This window comes from Canis lupus, chromosome 2 (genome assembly GCF_003254725.2).
Source record: "Canis lupus dingo isolate Sandy chromosome 2, ASM325472v2, whole genome shotgun sequence".
NCBI lineage: Eukaryota > Metazoa > Chordata > Mammalia > Carnivora > Canidae > Canis > Canis lupus.
The window spans coordinates 26,999,873-27,022,271 of record NC_064244.1 but is presented as its reverse complement, the minus strand read 5'-3'; the positions used below and the strand labels follow the sequence as shown (position 1 = coordinate 27,022,271).

At 41.4% G+C, this 22,399-nt stretch overlaps 1 protein-coding gene across 1 annotated transcript in view; it reads right to left on the bottom strand.

The window, feature by feature from the left end:
* Positions 1–22,399, bottom strand: part of ITIH5 (inter-alpha-trypsin inhibitor heavy chain 5) — a 74,968-nt gene that overhangs the window by 35,006 nt on the left and 17,563 nt on the right. Inside the window, 3 exon segments of the mRNA XM_025445099.3 lie at positions 13,020–13,270; positions 16,341–16,442; positions 17,366–17,529. Coding sequence (XP_025300884.3) covers positions 13,020–13,270; positions 16,341–16,442; positions 17,366–17,529 — 517 coding nt within the window.

Genomic DNA, 22,399 nt, shown 5'->3' with positions numbered 1-22,399 from the left:
GACATTAAAGTCAAAGGAAGTTTGGACATTTCCTTCAACAGGACAATTATTTTTCAGAGGCAATTTAGGTGTAACCTTAACAGGAACCACAGGGCAGAGCTAATTCTTCTATTATTTGCACCCACCAAGGGCAGAGGATTCAGAAGTGACCAGAAAGCCAGCAAAGAGGAGATTTCATTCTTCTAGAAGACAGCTGTATGAAAGATAACATGCTTCCAAAAGATCTGCCCATCTGAAGGAGCTGGGAAAATCTCAACAGCACGTTGGCAAGTGTCGGCCTCCAGTTCACCAGCATGGTCAGTGATGCCTGAGACCCACTCAAGAGGAGGAAGGAGGAAAAGGTTGAAAATGAAAAGGTCTTTAAAAGACCTTTAAAAGAGAAGGAAAATGTATGCTCCTCAGAGTCACTCTCTCATTGGTGATTACTGGCAAAGCACCAAGAGTGACAGACATGATAACACACCTGAGAACCCAGAATCATGAATGAGTCAGATGGACCTGCATTCGATACTGGCTCCATCTCTCATGATCTTTGAGGCTTTGGGCAAGTCACTAAGCTTCAGTTATCTCATCTGCAAAATGGATTTATGGTCTACCAAACTCACACTATTGAAAAGATTAAGTGATGCAATGGGCAGTAGTCCCTCCTTATCCCCACCCTTATCCCTGGATATACTGTGCTTTTTTTGAATACATACATATGACAAAGTTTAATTTATAAATTAGGCATAGTAAGTGAATTATGACAACAGTTAATAATAAAATACAATTCTAAGAATGTACGCAGTAAGAATTCAGTGAATGTGGTCTCTCTCTCACAATATCTCCTTGTGCCATCCTCACCCTTCTTGGATGATGTGAGATGATAAAATGCCTACATGCTGAGATGAGGTGAGGTGAGTGACGCAGACCCTGTGAAAGAGCATGAGGCCACTACTGCCTTTCCAACCATATGTCAGAAGGAGGATCATCTGCTTCCAGGACCATGGGTGACTGGGGATAATGGTGACTGAGGAACATGAAACCATGGATATAGGGGAACTACTGGACTGAGGCTATCCTGAATCATGGTATGCAGTAGTGCCAGCTAATGCTATTTGTAAACCTTAAAAATATACAAAACAGAAGAAGGGCCAGGGAATTAAATGTAAGACAATACAACAGATCAAACTTGAATACTATACACAGCAAGAACTACTCTTGTCTATCCAGCATCTCACAGTCATTTTGAGTGGGAACATAGATATAGAAGAGTATACTCTCCATGCTTCCATTTACATAAAGCCCCAAAGCAAGCACAACCTGTCCACGAGACTCAGAAGAATGGTGAAAAATGGTACCTACTGGGGAAGAGTACGGGAGTCTTTTGGGTGGTGAAAATACTGTGTTTTGGCCCAGAAGTAGTTTTCTGGGTGTATACACATGTGAAAATTCATCAAGCTGTACACATGAGATTTACACACTTTATTTTACGCATGTCCCAACTTTATTTTTTTAATCTAAACTTGTTGGGAGTTGGATGGCAAAAGAGAATGAACAGGCATTCCCTAGTATGGAATGGAACAGCATTATTTGCCAAACAGAGCCTATCCGTTCTTTTCCTTAGGATAAGTCTGTTAGTGTAGGCATTTATAAGGGGATTAGGTGTATTCAGAGTAATTCCAGCTGGCAGAATTAGGACTGGGGTAGGGTTACTGGGAAGCATTCTTTGTGCAGCATCAATAAGTTCTAGGAAAGATGTCCTGAGGGCAGAGGCAGCAGCACAACCCATCTCCCTGGAAGTGTTCAGGCAAACTCTGGATGGATTGATCACCTGTGGGGATGGTGCAGAGCACCTGTCATGACGTGGTCTGGGGCCAGCAGCAGCAGCATCTGCAAACTTGCTAGAAACACCAATTCTTGGGCCCACCTAGAAACTCTGAATCAGAAACTCTGGAGGTGGAACCCAGAAAGCTGTATTTTAATAAGCCTTGCAGGTGACTCTGGTTCCAGCATGGAACCAATGGTCACGTGCCTTTGGTGTATGTAATTAGGTGTCACTAGATTATCCCCAACTTTAAAATTCTACGTTGGATTCAACCCTCTTTATACTATCAGCATGTACCTACTTTTCCTTGTTCCAAATCTCTCTCATTGAAATGCTCTTTACAACTCCCCTGAATTAATACCATTCATGGTTGAGTGAAAGTGCTGAGGATTAAAAAGTATAATTTCTCTCTCCATAATTCATTTGACTAGGCTCTTTGATATAAGCCCTGAGAAAGATAGTGTATTATTATTTGGGTTTCCTATTGACCTCTGATGTTTGCTAGTTCATGATGAAAATTCATAAGATTCTTCTAAATGGGCTTCTTTTTTAAGCCCAAAGAGTGGGTTGATTCCTACTTTGGTTAAACACCAAGACGCCTAACCCCTGAGGCTGACTGGTACCCATTAAGTACCAGACAGTCAATGTGATCCAGTGACTTTTCCACAAACTAGCCAAAAAAGAAGAAGAAGAATATGAAGAAGGGGATGTAGTAGTAGTAGTAGTAGTAGTAGTAGTAGTAGTAGTAGTAATAGTAGTAGTACTAGTAGTAGTAGTAGTAGTAGTAGTAGTAGTTTGCTGGGAAAAATTCCAGAGCAATAACTCTAGAAAATAAAAATCCTCTTTTTTACTACAAAAGGAAAAAAACCTTTTCATCAATGAGGCTAATCTAGGCTGCCCTGGAGTTACTGACCAACATCCCAAACCAGAATAACATTGTTTAGCTTCTCCTTCTGTGAGTTGTGGCTCATACTGCTGACAGCCACAAAACAGCTCCTGAGCACAATGAGCATGATTAGCAGGCCCTGCACAGTCACGGCATGTGTTCTCAACACAATGAAGAGTACAAGGGAAGAGGCTGGGAGCAGACCAAAAGGGTGAGACTCTGACCTACTTTTCTAATGAGAACCCACATGTCATTTCCTTCTCTTGGTGTTCTCTCCTCTATGCCCTCTTGGTTAGGGGAAAGGAGTGTGGTACGCAGTGATTTCTCTGATTTGGAGGAAGCCCCATCTCCTCATGCCATCTGTCTATTTCAATGCAAGCATCAGTCCTCTCATGCAAGACTGTGGCCCACAGGGCCTCAAGTGCATCCCAGGAAGGTTCACTAACCTCTCTTCAGGTCACCAGCATCCCCAGGATGCACTCTTCCTGTCTAGAGCATCCCCAGGATGCACTCTTCCTGTCTAGAGCCCCATATTTTCAAACAAGAAGATACATGTTATTTTAGAAGCCACATAATACCCAAGAAAGTGAGCTCTAGGGTTTGAAAGACTCAAAATGACTGACTTAATATCTCTGAGCCTCAGGCCCACATGCACTTGACTAGAGTCATAGAATCACTGTCAGAATTACGTGCAATCATGATATATAAGGTGCCTGCACACAGTAGGCCCTTAGTACATATCAGCCCCCAGCCTCTGCTATTTCTGAAGGAGCTTCTGATACTCTTTGACTAGGATGAAAGGCAAGTTATGAAGGAAGAAAATCTCTTTCATTTTAAACTTTTGCCTGTAATAGGTTTCTCCATAAAAACAGGAGCTTAGTAAAAATAAAATAATCATTACTTGGAGGAAAAAAGGTAGATCATAGTAAACATTCATAACAGGGAGTTCAAGATGTTTATAGAGAAAACAATCTTTATAAAGTATAATGGAGGTGGTAGCTTCCCAAGATGCCCCTGAAATTATATCAGAATTTTGCATAAAAGTATATCCCGTATGTATTTTTTCTGGACAGAGGGCCCACAACCTTTACTAGACTCTCTAAAGAGTCTACAAAAGGTTGAGAAGCATGCCCACAAATGCTATTAAATATTCCTCCTGCTGGGGGTGCCTGGGTGGCTCAGTGGTTGAGCATCTGCCTTTGGCTCAGGTCGTGGTCCTGGGGTCCTGGGATTGAATCCAGCATCCGGCTCCCTGCATGGAGCCTGCTTCTCCCTCTGCCTGTGTCTCTGCCTCTCTCTGTGTGTCTCTCGTGAATAAATAGATAAAATCTTTTTAAAAAGTCTTCTTGCTGGTTCTATCTTGTAATGACAAAACATTTCATGTATTTTAGAGAACGTGTATACCCTCAGTTTTGTCCTCGAACATATGGATGTTATTCACAAATAAACATCCTCTGCCTAGACAACCACATAGGGGAGAAAAGGAAGTCAATTGCTATGTAACGTCTCTAAAGGTGAAACGATTTTGGAGCAAAGAACCACAGACAAGGACACCAGCTGGAAGCTATGCCCTTTTGGGTCAACTGACAGGGGGTTTCCTGCCTCTTTCCTGTGGACTCTGGGCCAACACCTGGTGCTTTTACAAAAAGATTTCCAAACAAACATTGCCTGTTCATTTCCCTTGGAAAAGGGGCTAAATTATCTACATTCGTTTATGTAACGGACTCACCTGAACCCCAGTGGGGAGATTTCTTCAGTATAGGGCAGTCAAAAGTATTTTTGAATAATTGGGCAACTACCCTTTGATGGCAGCAACGCAGACAAAATTCAAGCAAATTGGCAGACTGTTAGAAGAAAAAGCGATGAGGAAGGAATGTACAGCATGGCGACTACAGTTAATGATGCCGAACTGCACATGTGACTGTTGCTATGAGAGTAAAGCTTAAAAGTTCTCATCACAAGAAAAAAAAATTCTGTAACCGTGTGGTGATGGATGTCAACCAGACTTAGTGTAGTGATCATTTTGCAACATATACAAATATAAAGTCATGCTATACACCTGAAACAAATATAATGTTGTGTGTGAATCACACTTCAATTAAAAACATCTATAGTTGAGGTCTCGTGGGGAAAAGCAGTAAAGTTGAGCAATAAAGATGAGAAGGAATTTGGTTAAATACCTTCATAAGCCCCCATTATTGGGTTTTTTGGGGGGGAGGAGTTTTGTTCCCTAGACTGGTAATAGGTATTTTAAATCCTTTTGGCAAACAGCATCATATAGATGTGGTGGCAAGAGTTGGGGTAACACACTAATGCAAGGAGACAGCTGAAAGTTCAAATTCAACTCTATCACCTTATAGTTTCATGAGTGGTGTTTGCTCAATATCTTAGCAAATTTGCTTTCTTCACTAGTTACTCAATGCTCTCTCTTCCTAAAATTATACATTCCTGAGCCTCAGTTTCCCCTCTGTGATTGACCTCCTTGGTTACAGGAGTTGACTTGTTTCACTGATACATTCTACACACAGTTACCCCCTAAAAATATGTGTTCTATCCTTCCTGATATAATTTTGTGTCTGTGGAAGACCTTAAACACTAGCTGCTTTAAGAATCTGAAACTGAACCAAATGGAAGCTTACCAAACATGATGCCAGAGCAGCAAAGGAATCTAAAATGGAGAGATTTCTGCTAAATCCCTCTACATCACCCTCTAGTACAAAGTTGAAACATGACCCAATCACTGGGAAAACCTTTGTGGCATTGCACAGATTCAACCTGACAGAGAGTTTTCCTTTATTATCCAAAATTTCCAACTCTACACACCCTCCAGGGTGACTACTATCAAAAGACAGAAAATAAGTGCTGGAGAGGATGTGGGAAAGCTGGAAACTTCGTGTTCTGTGAGTGGGATTATAAAATGGCATAGCACTATGGAAGACAGAGCGGAGGTTCCTCCAAAAATTAAAAATAGAACTACCATATGATCCAGTAATTCCACTTTGGGGTATGTACCCCATCAAACTGAAAGCAGAATCTCGAAGATCATGTACGCCATGTTTATATAAATAACACTATTCCCAATAGAAAAGACTGGAATCAACCCAAGTGTCCAACAAAACGTGGTCTATACATGCAAAAGAGTATTTTTTAGCCATGGAAAGGAAGAAGATCCTGTCCTATGCCATGATATGGATGACCTTGGAGGGCATTACACTAAGTGAAAAAAAAAAAGCCAGTCACAAAAAGACAAATACTGTGTGATTCCACTTATACAACGTAACTAGAATAGTCAAACTCGCAAAGACAGAATGGAACGTGGTAGTTGCCAGGGGCTGGGGGTGGGGCGGAGGGTGGGCAGCAGGGAACTGTCATCGAATAGATATAGAACTTCAGTTTGAGAAAATGAAAATGTTCTGGAGATTGGTTGTGCAATAATGTAAGTAAACTCAACACTGCTCAATTGTACACGGAGAAATGCTTAAGATGGTTAACTTAATGTTACATGCCTTTTTGCCAGAATTTAAAACTTTTTCAATTGTTAAAAACTGCCAACTAAAAGTTCTTCAAGGGCAGTGACACAATGTCTTAGACACCTTTGGGTTCCAGGCATCTAGCACAGTTGCCAGGAATGTGGTGACAGCTCAAGACAAGCTTGTTGAACATTTAACATGGAGATGATTCAACATGTTGGCACATAGTTGGACAGACCAAGAAGTGAACCCTTCAAGAGGATCATCTTCAGAGTGTTTGGTGACTGGCAGATACTCTCAGTAACCTACATCATGTGCCATGGACACATCTCTGGCTCCAGCCACAGCTATGTGGACAGTGCCATAGGCCTGGACAACATTCCACCTCGTACACCAAACTGAGACAGCAGGAGAAAGGAAGAGATAGAGTGGGGTCTCCCTGAGAAGAGTCAGTTGCTCACCAATGTCAAGTTAAACAGAGAAGGCCACCCTCCTGGGTGTCTCTGAGCCATCCTGCTCACAGCTGGCTCAGACTGAACTACAGCTCATGTCAGAACAAACAAGATAACACAGTTCTCATATCAGCCTTAAAAACAAAACAAAACAAAACCAACTACGGAGCCAAATGATTCATACCTGAGTAATTTCTGCACTGAACAATGTTGGAAACCCTCACATAACAACCAGATTATTATTTCCTGGCAAATGTACAGAGGCCAAACAGAGCCATTCCCTTCCAGCTGTAGAGTGGAGACTGGACTTGGGGGAAGGATACAGAGCAGCAGGGAGCTGGAACCAGGGGTGAGCCATCAGTCACAATGCAGTCCTTTAATAGAGCAAGAGCTGCCAGATTTAGCAAATAAAAGCACAGGATACCTAGTTAAATCTGAATTTCAGATAAACAACAAAAAAAATTTTTTTAGTTTAAGTCTGTCCCAGAGATTGCACAGGATAGAACCGTCTATCTGAAACTCAACTCTAACTGAGCATCCTATATTTTATCTGGTGATCCAGGGAAAAGAGATCTATGTGTTTGTAACCAGTCATCAAAAACTAAATTCTGCCTTCTAATCCTCCCTTCACAACAAAATAAGAGCAATACCCAAGATCTGGCAAAATTAATCAACTTAAACCAGGAAACGGTTGAAAACCTAGTTGCATCCTTTTTTTTTCTTAAGTCCTTGGCCCATATCTCAATTGGATTATTGTTTGTTTGTTTGTTTGTTTGTTTTGGTTGAGTTGTTAAGAATCTTTTATATATTCTGAACACTAGACTCTTAAACATACAATTTGCAAATATTTTCCCCATTCTGTAGGTTGTCTTTTTAGAATGTATTTTAAGAGCACAAATGGATAGTCTTTAGCTTTTTTTTGGGTTCTTCTATGCGGGGCCTGTTCAAAGATGAACCAGATACTGGGAGAAAATGAAGACAGCTATTGCTGGTCTCCTAGCTCCTGAAACTATAATTTCCTTTTAATGTCAGATTAGGGTGACTTCACATGAGTCCATTGGTTTTGACAAAGACTAGGAGTTGGGATCACTCAGGAACTCTAGCTGGGAGGTTTGGAAACAGAATCAACAGCCCAGGACTAGAGTTTTAGAGAACAAAGAAGTAGGGATGAAGCCAAAGAACACTTGAAAACAAGACAGCAATCCTCTGGTTTCCAGTCCTGGTGATTCTAATTCACATGGCTAATCTCCATGCTCCCCAGAAGATCTCCAAAAGCTCCACGGTTGATCCTAATGTGCACTGGTGTTTGGGACCCATTGAGCCAGGCAAAGGAACTGTGTGAAACAGGCAGGGTGGAGGTAAACAGTAAAACAGGCTTCAAAATGTAGGAGTCTCTGCTCTCACTGCAGTGGGGATGAGTGTGGAAGAAAAAAAGAGGTCCAAGAAGCCATGGTGGGAATCAAGGAAAGGAGAGAAGTTCTTCTGACCCCTTCAATGCACTGAATGATCACATTTCTCTCTTCCAAGAGAAGACGGGATACCTAGTTTAATAAGCTCAAGACCATGCTAGAAAGATTGCACCAACCCCACTGGGATGGCCTGTTGGTACTTTTCCATTACAAGTCCCATCTATATTGATGAACAGAAGTAGCTGCACACGGGAAGAGGTTATTTTCCACCAACTGTGTGAGCAATCCTATGTTGGCCTGTAACCAATAGTGAAAACATGTTGGTGGAAAAGAGGAACGATATACATCTTGATAAGGATCAAAAGTATTCTGAGAGTCCCATGAAAGTAAAAGAACAATCTTACTTATTTTAAAAGGTGTTTCTGTAGGTGAAGATCTTGACATAGTTAATGTCCCTAAAGTCTGCTGGTAAGTTCAAAGTAAGGGTCCCCAACATTTATAGAGCAACAGAATCACCTCGCGTGCTTTAAAAAATACAGCTGTCTGAAGAGACACAGCAAGTGGATTAGTGGCTGCCTGGGGCTCGGGTGGGAAGAGGGAGTGACCGCAAATAGATATAAGGATCTTTTGGGGGTGATAGAAATGTTCTAAAACTGGATTGTGGTGACGGTTGCACAACTGCAAATTTACTAAATATCAATGAACTATACACTTAAAACAAGCAAATTTTATGCTATGTAAACTAAACCTCAAAAAAACCCAGCTTTTTAAAAAGTAAAGAATATAAAGGGGAAACTACGAAACCCATAGAGCCATACATATTTTAGTGGTAGAAAAATACGCAGCATTATTCTTCAGCTTTACAACTAAATAAATATGTCAAAGGCATTAATACATTGCTTGGTTTCTTGTATAAGTTCATAAGATATAACACCCAAAAATACAGCTACCTAGGCCTTACCCTGAGAAATCATTCAGCTGTTTGAGGGTAGGACCCAGGCATCTACATCCTTTTTTTTTTTTTTAACCTCTCCAGGTGACTAAAGGGTATAGCCCGGTTTGAGCATCACTGATTTGAGCAAAACAAAAGAGAATAAAACAGGCAAGGCATCTTATTTCTTACTTTATCTCATTCTATTTTATTCCCAGCTATCTGGGACCTTAGCATAAATAAAAATTTTCTGCCAAAAACAATATGGAATTATGGGAATGGCAGCAATTTAGGTGCCCTGAGACAATAGGAAGTTCAAGATTTTAACACAGAAAGTGAAATAACTAGCCTTGAACCAACCACATACACAGAAGAGCTATCTTGGCGTACACCTTCAGAAGATCACACAACCCATGATGTTCCAGGAAAGTCCTGGTTTCAAAGACTCTGTCCCAGTGAGCTCATAAATCACCAAAATATTTTAGACATGGGGAGGAAGTGGGAGTGGGAGGGCATAAGAGAGAGGGAGTCTTGTGTGTCACTGGAAACCAATTTATAATCTTTTAGATTTTGAGCCATGCACATGAGTTAACTATTTTAGTAATCCAGTAAGTGTAATGCTTTGGCCTCCAAATTACATCTCACAGAAGTAGCTTTTATACTGAGAAGGAGCCCATGAAGTTATGGTGCAATAGCTCTGGGCCCAATCCCGATATAACAATTAAATTGATCAAAGGCAGGTTCTGTTGCTTTGAGCCTTTCTTTTCGTTCTTACACAACTAGGGTGAGACATGGAATGTGAATTCACACCCTCAATATTTTATGATCTTCTATGTACTCGGTTCAGTGGGTACGAGCATAAAGTTGGGAGTCAGACAGTTCTATGCTCAAACTCTGGTTTGTTCTTTAAGATTTTATTTATTTATTCATGAGAGACACAGAGAGAGGCAGAGACACAGGCAGAGGGAGAAGCAGGCTTCCTGCGAGGAGCGTGATGTGGGACTCAACCCCAGGACCCCGGGACCACGACCTGAGCTGAAGGCAGATGCTCAACCACTGAGCCACCCAGGTGTCCCCAGATTGTGTTTCTCACAATAATTAAATATGAGTCCTTGCTCATAGTAAACTCTGTAGACCTTAGCTTCTTCACAAATAAAATGTGGATAGAAAGTACAACCCAAGAGGGCCGTTATAAAGACTCCGTGAGATACAATATAGGAAGTGCTGAACCTAGTACCAAGCATACAGTAATTCTAATCCAGAAGCACATCCCTGAGGATGCAATGGGTCCAGTGGTCAGAGATTTGCTTTGAGAAATTCCAGACGTCCGATCCCTTAGCAGCAGCCAGATCTATGAGAGGAATGTCCTGGCAGGGGTCCACCTTCACACAACTACAGCTCATTTTGTGCTGCAAGCCCAGCTCTAGTTTGATCTCTACCCTGGATTTCTTTTGGTATCACGCAATAGTGTCCAGACAAAAATCACAACATCCTATGCCTCTTGATGCTGGGGCTGCCACTTTGCAGGGACGGTGACAGCTGAGCACTGAAGGACAGGAATGAGCAGCCAAAAGGGAATAGGTCCACGGCACCTGGCTTGGGTACATACTTGTGAAATCTCCATGCTTTGGAAGGCAAAATATCCGCTTTGGTACAAAAAGCTAGGAAAACAACTTTCTTAAAAATAAACAGATCCCAAGAGATCAATGGTCTGGAAAAATTCCTCCGAGATTCTCACAGGCCCAGAATATAAACAGTAAGCAACTTTTCTGCTAACATTTGTAATGCATATGGCCTCCAAACACATGCACACACCACAACTCACAAGCATCCCTGAAGAGTCGAGGTGGTTCTGAAAATTAGGCAAAGTGCACACGTTTCCTTACTGCAGCAGGACCACTTGAGTAGTGTCCACACAGGTGAGCACCTCCACACATGGCTCAGCCCCGAGGCTCCCCATCTTAGACACAAGGACCACAGCGGCCCTGCCCTCTCTGAGATCCCAGCAACTGTTTAAAAGGCATTGTGTTAAATATCATAAGGAGACAAAGTCATTGGACACAGAACTGCCTTCCAAGTCACTTAGGACCTATAAGGGGAGATACAATTTGCACAGAAAAAAAAGTCAATATGAGGTGATAATGGTAATAATAATAATAATAATAATAACAATAATAATACTTAGTTATTAAGCCCTTACTCTGGGCCAAGCATTTCACACACACAAACGCTTTCCAATGACCCTATGAAACAGTTACTGCCCATGCTTTACAGATGTGCAAGCTGAGTCTTCCAAGGCCTATGTAATTTTGTCCAGGGTTCTAGTTAATAGCCAAACTCAAATCCATTAACCACGCACAAGGTGGCTGGCCTCTAGGACCTGAGAATGGTGTTGTTATTATATCTCATACCATTTCTGAAAGTCAGACACCTTAGTGATATTTTTAATTTTCAACGTGATCTAGGTTGAGGATGTCACACTCAGGGTTGGGAATGAACACATAACAAAAGACCTGGATCCCCTTCACAGAACTAGAGAACACACTCTAGTCTCTGAGATGAAACTAGTCGCCACATGGAGAGTCCTGAACTGAACTGCCTGCTGATAAGAAGAAAGCTGGTCTTCTGCACAGTTAACTTAATTTCCACATACCAGCTCTGGGTCTTGACTATTTTCACATTATGTTAAATAACAACATTCTCCTTTTCCCCTCATCAAGTCATGTCTCTACGCTCCTCTCAATCTCATTCCTAAATATTCTTACTCAAGCAGCCTTCTTGGATCCTCTCGATGGACTCTCCTAGTAGCCAAGGGGCTGAGTTCAATTCTGAAGCACCTGAGTGGCTCAGTCAGTTAAGCATCTACCTTTGGCTCTGGTCATGATCCCAAGTCCTGGGATCTAGCCCCTAGTTGGGCTTCCTGCTCCCTGCTCAGCAGGAAACCTGTTTCTCCTTCTCCCTCTGCCCTTCTTCCCACTTCATGAACTCTCTCTCTCAAATAAATAAAATCTTTAAAAAATGAGTTCAGATTCTGCATCTTCACCTACTGCTCAGCCATTCCCAGACCTCAATGTCACAGATAATTGAAATCTAGAGATTCCAATCCTGGTGTAACTTTCTGACACGTCTGTCTCATTATCTGATTTGACATGAAGTTTGACTGGTCTACTTAAAGTGAGGCCCAACACCAGCGAACATTTAATATAAACTATCAGCTGAAATTAATACAAAAGAAACCTACACTCGGCAGTCCTGGTAATGCACCAAAATGTCCCTGCCCTCAATCAAATGTAGGGTACACAGTTTTGACTATTTAATTTTGGAAAGAGCCTCACACATCATTGAAATGTTTATGTTAGTGTTAAATGTTTAATGTTTCAAAAATGGATTTTTAGAAAACGCTGCAGTCCCTCACCCCCTAGTATAAAAGGATTATTTTATATAACCATCTAGTCTTTTGTCAACTTCACATTTAACAAGCTTAACATGTTTAACATTGCAGAACATATACAAGTGTGTCTCTTTCCCCCATCACATAACGCTGCAGTCCCTCACCCCCTAGTATAAAAGGATTATTTTATATAACCATCTAGTCTTTTGTCAACTTCACATTTAACAAGCTTAACATGTTTAACATTGCAGAACATATACAAGTGTGTCTCTTTCCCCCATCACATGTTGCACTGTTTTCATAACCATATTTTACTAATCACATTTGTATGGCTGAATATTTAGGATGAGAGAATGTTTTTGCTACTTCAAATGTTATCAGACAGGGATGCACATGTAACACTCCTGATATTTTAGATGCCGCACCTGGATTAGATGCCTAGAAGTGACATTACTGTGTCAAATGATTTAAATATCTTTGAATCTCCAGATAGGATCAGCTTTAAAAACAATAACAGCAACTATACAGGGCACTGCCTTTGTTTTGTTGCTATTTTTCGGATTCTCACAAACTCTCAGAGCCTTTGTTGAAGGGGTGCCATCTGTTTTATAGATCTCCCTAAAGCCAACACCCAGCTCTGAGTTAGCAGAGAAGATACAGCAATTGCACTCACCTTCCCCTCTCCCGCTGCCCTTCTGCCTGCTGTGCTGTAAGGGCAGCACCTCCAGAGACTCAAGGCCTGATCTCTCCAGAATGTTCACTTCCACCATCAGCCTCCCCACCAGCTGCTGGGGCCGCACGCTGATGACATGCTCATACTTCCCCAGCCGCCTCTGTAAGAGCTCTTCATAACTGAGAAAGAAGGCAGCTTTGTCCTTGCTGGGAATGACCACAGAGGCTCTGAACATTTCTGTCCCCTTCTCCCTGTAAGGGCGAGAAAAGGGGGCACAGGGTCAGTTCGGAGAAAGCCAGGTTTCCTTAATCCCCTCAGAGCCACTGGCCACTTTCTCAAGAGGGTCCTTAGGAGAAAAACTACGGGCTAGTCTTGGGAAGAGAAGCAAAGCCATGCACTAGAAGAAGGTTGTTATAAAGGTTCAAGGAATACTGAAGAGGACAAAATCCAAAGGCTGCTGAACTTCCCTGCCTCTCCCTGAGTCAGGCCTGAGGGGGCAAAAGGGAAAGGGCATATTGAAATAGGTGAACTCCTGGAAATGAGAGCTTTGGGCTCAAGGATGAATTGCATTCTTCTCCTTACGGAAATGACCAAAGGAGCCTGACATCTGCTGTCACTTTAAAATAGCTAATCCATTAGGTTTTTACACTTGGTAAAGTTTCACAAATGTGGTTAGGGGTACAAGTAAAGAATAAAGGATTGCACAGCATATCAAAATAGAAACCATTCCAAATGTTTTCAGTGCTTGGAGTGAAGGTTCTCTGATTCAAGATGGCAGACTGCCCATAAAAAGAATAGTAAAGGATTAAAGCAAAGGGATGAGTGGTAGGGGCAAGCATCAGTGGGTACGGCACTTAAAGACATTTCTGGAAGATGCAGAATTCAGTAGGTCAGACTATGTTGGAAAGGGCTGCAGCAAAGGATCAAGGTGCAAACCATCTACAGAACGTCAAAGAGATGGCAGGGTCTGGCTCAGCATTTGATGTGAGTGGGAAGGGCACCAAATACAGGAAGGAGAGCTCCAAGTCCATATATGAATGAGTGACTAAGATGACAGGCTTCCTACACTCCTCTTTCTCAGAGCTTAAAAAAAATAAAATAAAATAAAATAAAACAAAAAACCCGCAAGTATTAAGATGGAAAAGCTTCACTGAGAATGGAAAAAATGACCGAAAAAAGACTGACACCGAAACAAATTATCATCAACTCTCAGGACATCAGAGGAAACACAGAAAAGGAGTGGTATTAGACCACATTAGATGCATCATCAGCAATGCCAGATGTTATAAGACACTGAGGGAAATGTCTTTACAATGGGGATGACAAATTATTCTCAATCTTAAATTCCATATACAGTCAAAATATTACTCAAGGTCTTCGAAAGTTTTCCTCTCACACATCCATCTTGGGGAAGTTACTTCCAGCAAAGTAAAAGTGAAAAACACGGAATACAAGGAGTAATAAAAGCAACCCAGAAGAAAATGAAGAGAAATCCCAGGGTAAACACTACTGACAAGGCTGCAAAGCAATGGCAGTATTCCATGGACCTGGACACACCATTCTTCCGTGATTGACAGCCCTGAAATCAGGCTGTGCCTCCCAATCAGTGATCCCTTCCAACTGCTGTTGGCAATGACATGGATGTCATTGTTTGCAGAAACTCAGTCATAACTATTCATTTAGACACCATTTCAAAATGGTGTTAATAGTGACAAAATTAAATTTTATGTCATAAGAAAAAAGAAACACAATTTAAAACTCCAAGAAGCACAGAAATGCTTATGTTGTAATCCAACTAAACTGTGGCATGATTATGAACAGTTTATGAACTATGATGAAAGATATTCTTCATAAAACTCATCTGATAAAGACCACTTGAGATCCACCAACAAAGTTAGGTTTTAGTAAGTTGCTGCAGTAAGGGAGACTACATACCAAACGCATCATGGAGAATTTCACCAAAGGCAGACACAAGGTAATATCATAGGATTAGAGGAAAAGTGGAGTGTAGATAAGATTAAATGAAGCAATGTTTGGAGGCTCGAGAAAAAGCAGGGCTATGTGTAAAGTGTTAGTATCACCCTAGACTGAGAAGCAAACTTGAGGTTTTCTGTCCTTAGGAATTACAAAGCTAAGATAAATGTGGACTTTTGTGTCCAACGATGCCTTATCTGAAGCTGTGGACCTTGGTTGCTTTTTGTATCAAAGTAAACCCATGACTCACATCTTCCAGGCAAGAGTAAGATGTTCCATTCTCGCTAATAGGATTTCCAACAGCAAAATTTCTGACGTCTATGATGTTAGAGAACAAGCTTTCTCAAAACTACATCCTTTTATTAATGAACAAAAACAGGTTCCCATGTTCACACCACATTATCTGGATACCAAGATCATTTTTCTTCAAGGGGAACACATCACTTTTCTTCAAGTGGGCTGGCAGAGAGGGAAGTAGAATCTTAGGATACCAAGTGGCTCTGCAGTTAATGCCATTTATGTAATCATTAAAAATCAAATACTAGTTATTGGTTTTCAATGTTTAGATTCACGTTATGGACAAAATAAAGAAACATATCATTACAGATCAAAATTTAAATGTTGGCAACTCTGACAGTGCAGAAGTAAATAATCAGGTAAAAACGGACGAGCAGTGGAAATGGGAAAGGAAAGGTAGGGTGTCAATGAAGGAGAGGGGATTATCATTTAAGATAGTAGGGCTAGGCTAAGATAGTGTAACATGGTTTACAATGATGGAAGAAGAGATAAGAATGGAAAAATGTGGAACTCAGAGGGAGGGTGGCAGTGTTGCATATATGCTAAACCCTTTCCTTCACAGCAGAGAATCAACAGATAATGTCTGATTTCTATCAAGAAATTAAAAAAAAAAACAAGACTACCATAAACTTTAGAGTTAGAGAGGTCATACAAAAACAAAACAAAACAAAAAAACCCACACACAACTACAGAAGTATCAGAAGTGGATGCTTCTAGGAAGTGAGACCTGGGTAGTGGGAGTGGTAAGATGTTACTTTTTATTATGAACCCTTTCCTGCTATATTGTTACCTATATATATTTAATTATTTACTGCCTGCTAAAAATAAAAAAGCAGATAAATACTTAAAGGAAGGGAAGAGAGCAAGATGGGTGGGCACAGGAGCAGAATATGTGACATGTTGCTGAAATGGATTTTTTTTAAGTTCAATTTTTTTCATTACTGGATTCAACACATGTAAAATCACTGTGTCAAAATGTTCTAGATGTTTCTAAATGGTTGCCTTCCAAGTTGAAGTGGATTTTTAATTCCTTAATTAGGTGGCACTTACCCATTATCTTCTGAGGTTTTATTTCTTTTCTCTTTTAACTTATCACCGTTTTTCTTTTCTCTCTCTGTAATTTCTCCCTGAAACACCTGGTCTCCAAGGAGCCTGAAACACAAGAGACAGCCATGTTACTGGCTTGCAGTTCCAAGACAAATTCAGACATGGATCTCATAACCATGACAACCCTAGAAAATATTTTTATGTGACTCTTGGATATGCAGAAAGAATGCATTCCAGACCAAGGCACTACTCTTGAATCATTCATTTCATTCTAGGGCAATTTTCAACAGGTTCAAATAGTCAGGGTTGACCCATGGTGTCTCTCATTGCTCCAGGAGGAAATAAGATCTGCTCAAACAAATTTCCTTGAAGATTCACCAGCTTGAATTTTGCCCACACCCAAAATGAAACCCAAAAAATCCACCCTACTTTCTATGTCTTTGCCTCCTAATTCAGAAGAAAAGAAGAAATATGGTTGACTTTATATATCACAGGGATCACACTATCATGGTTCAGATCTCATCCTAAGCACTGCCTCTTCTGAGCCACCTCCCCGATTCCTCCTTGCCTAGACAAGCCCCTTTCCATCCTACCTGCCATCGCAAAGCACTTGCTATGGTCTGAAATGATCTCATCTATTGATTTGCTTACCTACTGCAATTTCTGCAGCAGAGCAACACCGTCTTTTTCATAGGAGTATCCTGGTCGCTTCAAAGAGTTCCTGACCCAGAGTGGGCACTTGTTTGTTGGTAGGAGAGAAAGAAAGAATACAATAAGGGGAATGGAAGGCGGGAAGAAGACAGGAACAGAAAGGAGAGAAGGAGGAAGAAAGAATGGAAGGGAGAGAGAAAGAGAAGAAGGAAGTTAGAGAAGGAGGAAGGCAGAGAGTCACCCTTGTGAGCCACATGCCACCTGCTGAGATAAATCCTCATGCCCGAAGGCTGTGGAGCTCACATCCTCTCAGGCTCGCCCTGGCTACCCCACACAGACATCTTCATTCCAGGGTCTCTGACCAGAGTGTCACTTACATAGTGAAGTTGGTGATGAAAGCTGCGGCTGGAATCTGCATCTGGAACTCAATTTCCTGGTCCTCAGAAGCTCTATTCAGCAGCCTACAGGAGACTGTGGTGAAGGCGTAACGAGAAATGATGGTGGACTTCACCGAAAATTCTGTCATCAAGGGTTTGGTTTTCTGTTGGAATGAAAACACGTGCTACTTTCCGCAACCTGTGCAAATGCGAATCAACCATTCTGCGGTAGGTGTGAGTCTGTTTCCCCCAGAGAAATAATCTTCAATTTGGGAGCCCTTAGCATGGGAGTCCTTTCTTCTTTCTTCATCTTGTCCTGACTTTCCACTTACCACTTTCTCTACGCATAAAACAACTGTGGTTGGGCAACCAGTTGGTGAGACAGAAGCACATTTTTCAACCTAACTTTAACAAATGAACGCAGTGAAGATTTCCCATTTGGCAGATAACACATACCACTTAAGTAGTTTAATGAAGTACTGGGATTTTAGAAGTGAAGTATGTAATTCTTTCCTGTGACAAACTTTTAGATCATATTTACAGGATCCTGAATTGATGAAAACATCAGAGCATACCTAAAGAAACTCTCATATTTTCAAATTACATTCAATATCCCCTTAGAGAGACTGGATTCTGAGGTTTTCCCACCATCACTACGGTCACATTACTGTAAAGTAGGAATCAATACTGAGCTCAAGACAGTATGTGGGGCATTGGAACCCAGAAAAAGGAAAGTCTATTTTCATTAAATTTATCTCCAAAGCCTCTGATAAGAGCAATCACTACATGGAGTAGATTTAAAAGCTGGGGAACACCTGGGTGGCTCAGTGGTTGAGTGTCTGCCTTTGGCTCAGAGCATGATCCCAGGGTCCTGAGATCAAGTCCTGCATCGGACTCCCCACAGGGAGCCTGCTTCTCCCTCTGCCTGTGTCTCTGTCTCTGCCTCTCTCTGTCTCTCTCTCTCGATAAATAAAATCTTTTAAAAAAATAAAATAAAATCTTAAAAAAAAAGATTTAAAAGCTGGTTAAAACTTTCCAGTGTATGTATTTCTAGCTTTCTAGTGCTCTATCCCATGACAGCTGGCAGCAGAAGCTTAAGGAAGGAAGGAAGCATTAAGAAGGAAAGTCAGCACAGTGGTTCTTTAACTCCAAGAACTGGCTGAACTACTTTACAGGCTGGGACTGAATGTTCGTGCCCCCCTCCTCCTGCAACAAACTCATGCAGTAAAGCCCTAACCCCCAATGTGATGGTACTTGGGCATGGGGCCCTTGGAGGTGAGTAGGGTTAGATGAGGTACAAGGGCCGTCGTGATGGGGTCAGTGCCCCATAAGAGGAGACACAAGAGAGCTTGCTTTTGCTCTCTATGCGTACACGGAGGAAAGGCCATGTGGATGAGAATGTGGTCATCCACAAGCATATTTAAATATTTGAGTCAAATCTTGCCTTTTACAGCAAACCACCAAAAGCTAGACAAAAGTCAGCACCAGAAAATGAATCCTGCCAGATACTGATCTTGTACAGCCCAGCTACCAGAACGAGGAAATTAATTTCTATTGTTTAATACCAGTCTACAGTATTTCGTTATGGTGGCCCAAAGAGACCAAGACAAGGCATTATCTCATTAGAGACTTGGGCACACATACAATGTAGGTGTTTTTTACTCCATTTCATACATGAGAAGGAGTCAAGCTTGCAAGTTTACATATAGGCCCATCAGCATCAATGGAGAGGGGGACTTAAATTCAATCCCACCTGCTCCAGAGTCCACACTCACCATCATGATGGTAGGCTGCCTCTGTGGATATGTCTTTCTCTCTCTGTGTACTCAAACCCGCATGCTCTCCAGCATGCAGCAGGCTCTCAATAAATGCTGAATGGAACCAGGTTACTCTGCTGGATTTGACTTTCCCCTACTGGCATTGTCCTACCCGGTGCATGTTTATTTTGACCTTCATCTGCTCTCTAGATTTCTTTCCAGCCCTAAGCTGGTTTTCAAAATAAATATAAGATGATGACTGCTGATATCAAGGCATACTGCTCCTGACATCCAGAGGGAACCTTAAACCCCATTTCAAGAGAGTTTCACAATGCATTGTTTTACTGAGACATATTTAAATGTTTGCGTCAAATCTTTTCTTTCACAGCAAACCACCAAAAGCTGGACAGATACCTTATAGGATATGTTAGAGAGGTAGGACTGAGCCTCCTTCAGCACAAAGCACATCTGAGAACATGCACAAATAGTTGCAAGATGGAGAGCTGCGTGGAGCAGAGTCCACATGGGCAAGGCCAGAAGAGGCGAGTGCCAGGATCATTCACCTTTGTGGCTGAACTTCTGGTCTTGGTGACTCAAAAGGATAGAAACAATGGCAACAGGTTCAGGAAAAATGTCAAGAGAATGTGTATCTTTCTTGGAAAGTTGGGAGGAGATAAGCATATAGGTTCAGTGAAGTGATGATGAAGAAGAAAACAAATCCAAACATATTTGAAAGATTTTTCACCTGCAAGAGGAAAAGAAGTTCTCCGATTTGGTCTGAGAAGGAATTACGTCAAAGCAGTGGTTCTCAAGTCAGGGCCCAGGACTAGCAACATTAGCATCACCTGGAAACTTATTAAAAATGCAGAATTTCAAAATCCATTCCAAACTTGCAGAATTAGAAACACAGGGAATGGGGCCAGAAATCCTGATGCTCAAGTCCAAGAACCACTGTTTTGAAGTAACACGAGGAGGTGGTCCTCTTTATATTTCTTCGTCTCTAAGTTAAGAGGGCTTGAAAAAGTATGTCCATGTCTGAGACCCAAGACTCTAAGGCAAAACTGAAAGTAAGGAATAAAACTGAGTTTTAGGAAACTATTTTGGAATTTAGAAATACTTGATTGTAAATAGTCTCCATGAAAATCTTTCCTCCTTCAGACAATATTCGTCTCTCTAGAAGTGACCTGGATTAAAAAGAGATTCTAGATGTGGTTTAACCAAACACTTCTGTTAAATGATCTCGTTAAAAATATATACTACGTTTCAGGGCGCTTGGGTGGCTCAGCTGGTTAAGCATCTGAGTCATGATTTCAGCTCAGGTCATAATCTCAAATTTGTAGGATTGAGCTCTGCATCAGGCTCTGCTGAGTGTGGAGCTTGCTTAACATTCTCTCTCCCTCTGCCCCTCCCCCCACTTGCACATGCGCTCACACTCTCTCACTCGAAAATAAATAAATCTTTAAATATATATATATATATATATATATATATATATATATATTTATATACACATACACACACATATAGCAAATTTCAGTAAAGACAATGGGAGTAGACTGGGGAAAGTGGTAATGATAATGGTCTTAAGAATACAATAACCCGTTGGGTTTTTTTAACTAAAATTTGTATCTCCTCATCTTTCCAAAATGGAACCCTAAAATAAAGCATAAATGGAGACACAGTGTTTTACTTTCACTTACTTTTCCCTGGAAATAGATTTTCTTCCTAAATTATCTATGTTTTGACATATTCCTTTATCTCCAATGTCTTCATGTTCTTACATATGTGAATTTGTGAAGGGTCTAAGATATCATTGCAAAAAAAAAAAAAAAGGAAAGAAGATCCTATGAACTCAGAAAATTTTATTTTATTTTATTTTTTTAAATTTTTATTTATTTATGATAGTCACACACACACACACACAGAGGCAGAGACATAGGCAGAGGGAGAAGCAGACTCCATGCACCGGGAGCCCGACATGGGATTCGATCCCGGGTCTCCAGGATCGCGCCCTGGGCCAAAGGCAGGCGCCAAACCGCTGCACCACCCAGGGATCCCCTGAACTCAGAAAATTTTAATTCTCAATCTCCACTTTATTTAAAATGTAAACCAGTGTTTTAAAAAGTATCAAGTAACATACTCATATGGTAAAAACTTCAAATTATGCCCAAAATAAAAAGAAACTCAATGGTATCCCTCCTGCCCTGGATCTACAGTTCTGTTCCCCAAAGGCAGCAGTTAAATGAACAGTTTTTGGTCTGTCCTTCCCTGAATATATGTTGTATTGATTTGCTTTAATTTCACCTAACGATACAGTGTGTTCCTCTTTCTGTATCTGTGCCTATTCCAAGTACCCAATGCTGCTGCGTAACAAACCACTCTAAAACTTCGTGGTTTAGCAACAGCAATCATGGCACTTTCTCTTGTGGTTTCTGTGGGCAGGAATTCTAGAAAGGCTTGGCCAGGGGGAGCCAGTCAGGAGGTGACTGGCCCCGGAGCTGGCCAGTATCTCTATCTCATGTTGCCCCAGGGCCCTTCCATCTGCTCCTTCCACAAGGTCAAATTCAGACTGACTCATAGCATGGACCTCACACATTGGTCAGACCGATGACGTGGAAGCCAGAGACTTCGCGAGACATCTAGGTGGAAGCTCTACCTGTTTTTATGCCCTAACCTTGGAAGTCACCGAGCATCACTCCACCCTACTCTACCGGGCACGAGAATCGCCAAAAGACATGCAATTCCAAAGGCAGAGGGTCCAGATCCTGTCTTACGGGAGGAGTATCAAAGTGCCACTATATTTGAAAAATGCTATCCGCCACCATACAAATTGATCCCTCTCATCCTTCTTTTAGTAGCCACTCATATTTTCTTTTTACAGACACACTATATTTTATTTAACCAGTCCCCTCTCGTGCACCAACCCTTTAGAATTATTTTTCATGATTGTCTGAAACTCCCTTCAGATGCCCCTGCCCTCTGATTCACCTACACCAAGGGGTTGGGGATAGGCCACAAGACTGTGTAAATAAAGTTTTATTGGAACACAAATTCATTTACATCCTTTCATCTGCATACTGTCTGTGGCGACTTTCACACTACAACGTAGGGCAACTGAGTAGCTTTGTAATCATGCCAGACTCAACAGCCTCGCAAAGCCTAAACTATTTGCCATCTACCCACTTAAGTAAAAGTTTGCTGATCCCTGGGGTTTGTACTATTTAAGCAAATAAAGCCCTGAGATCGGTCGTCTACATACATTTACTAATTGGTGTGT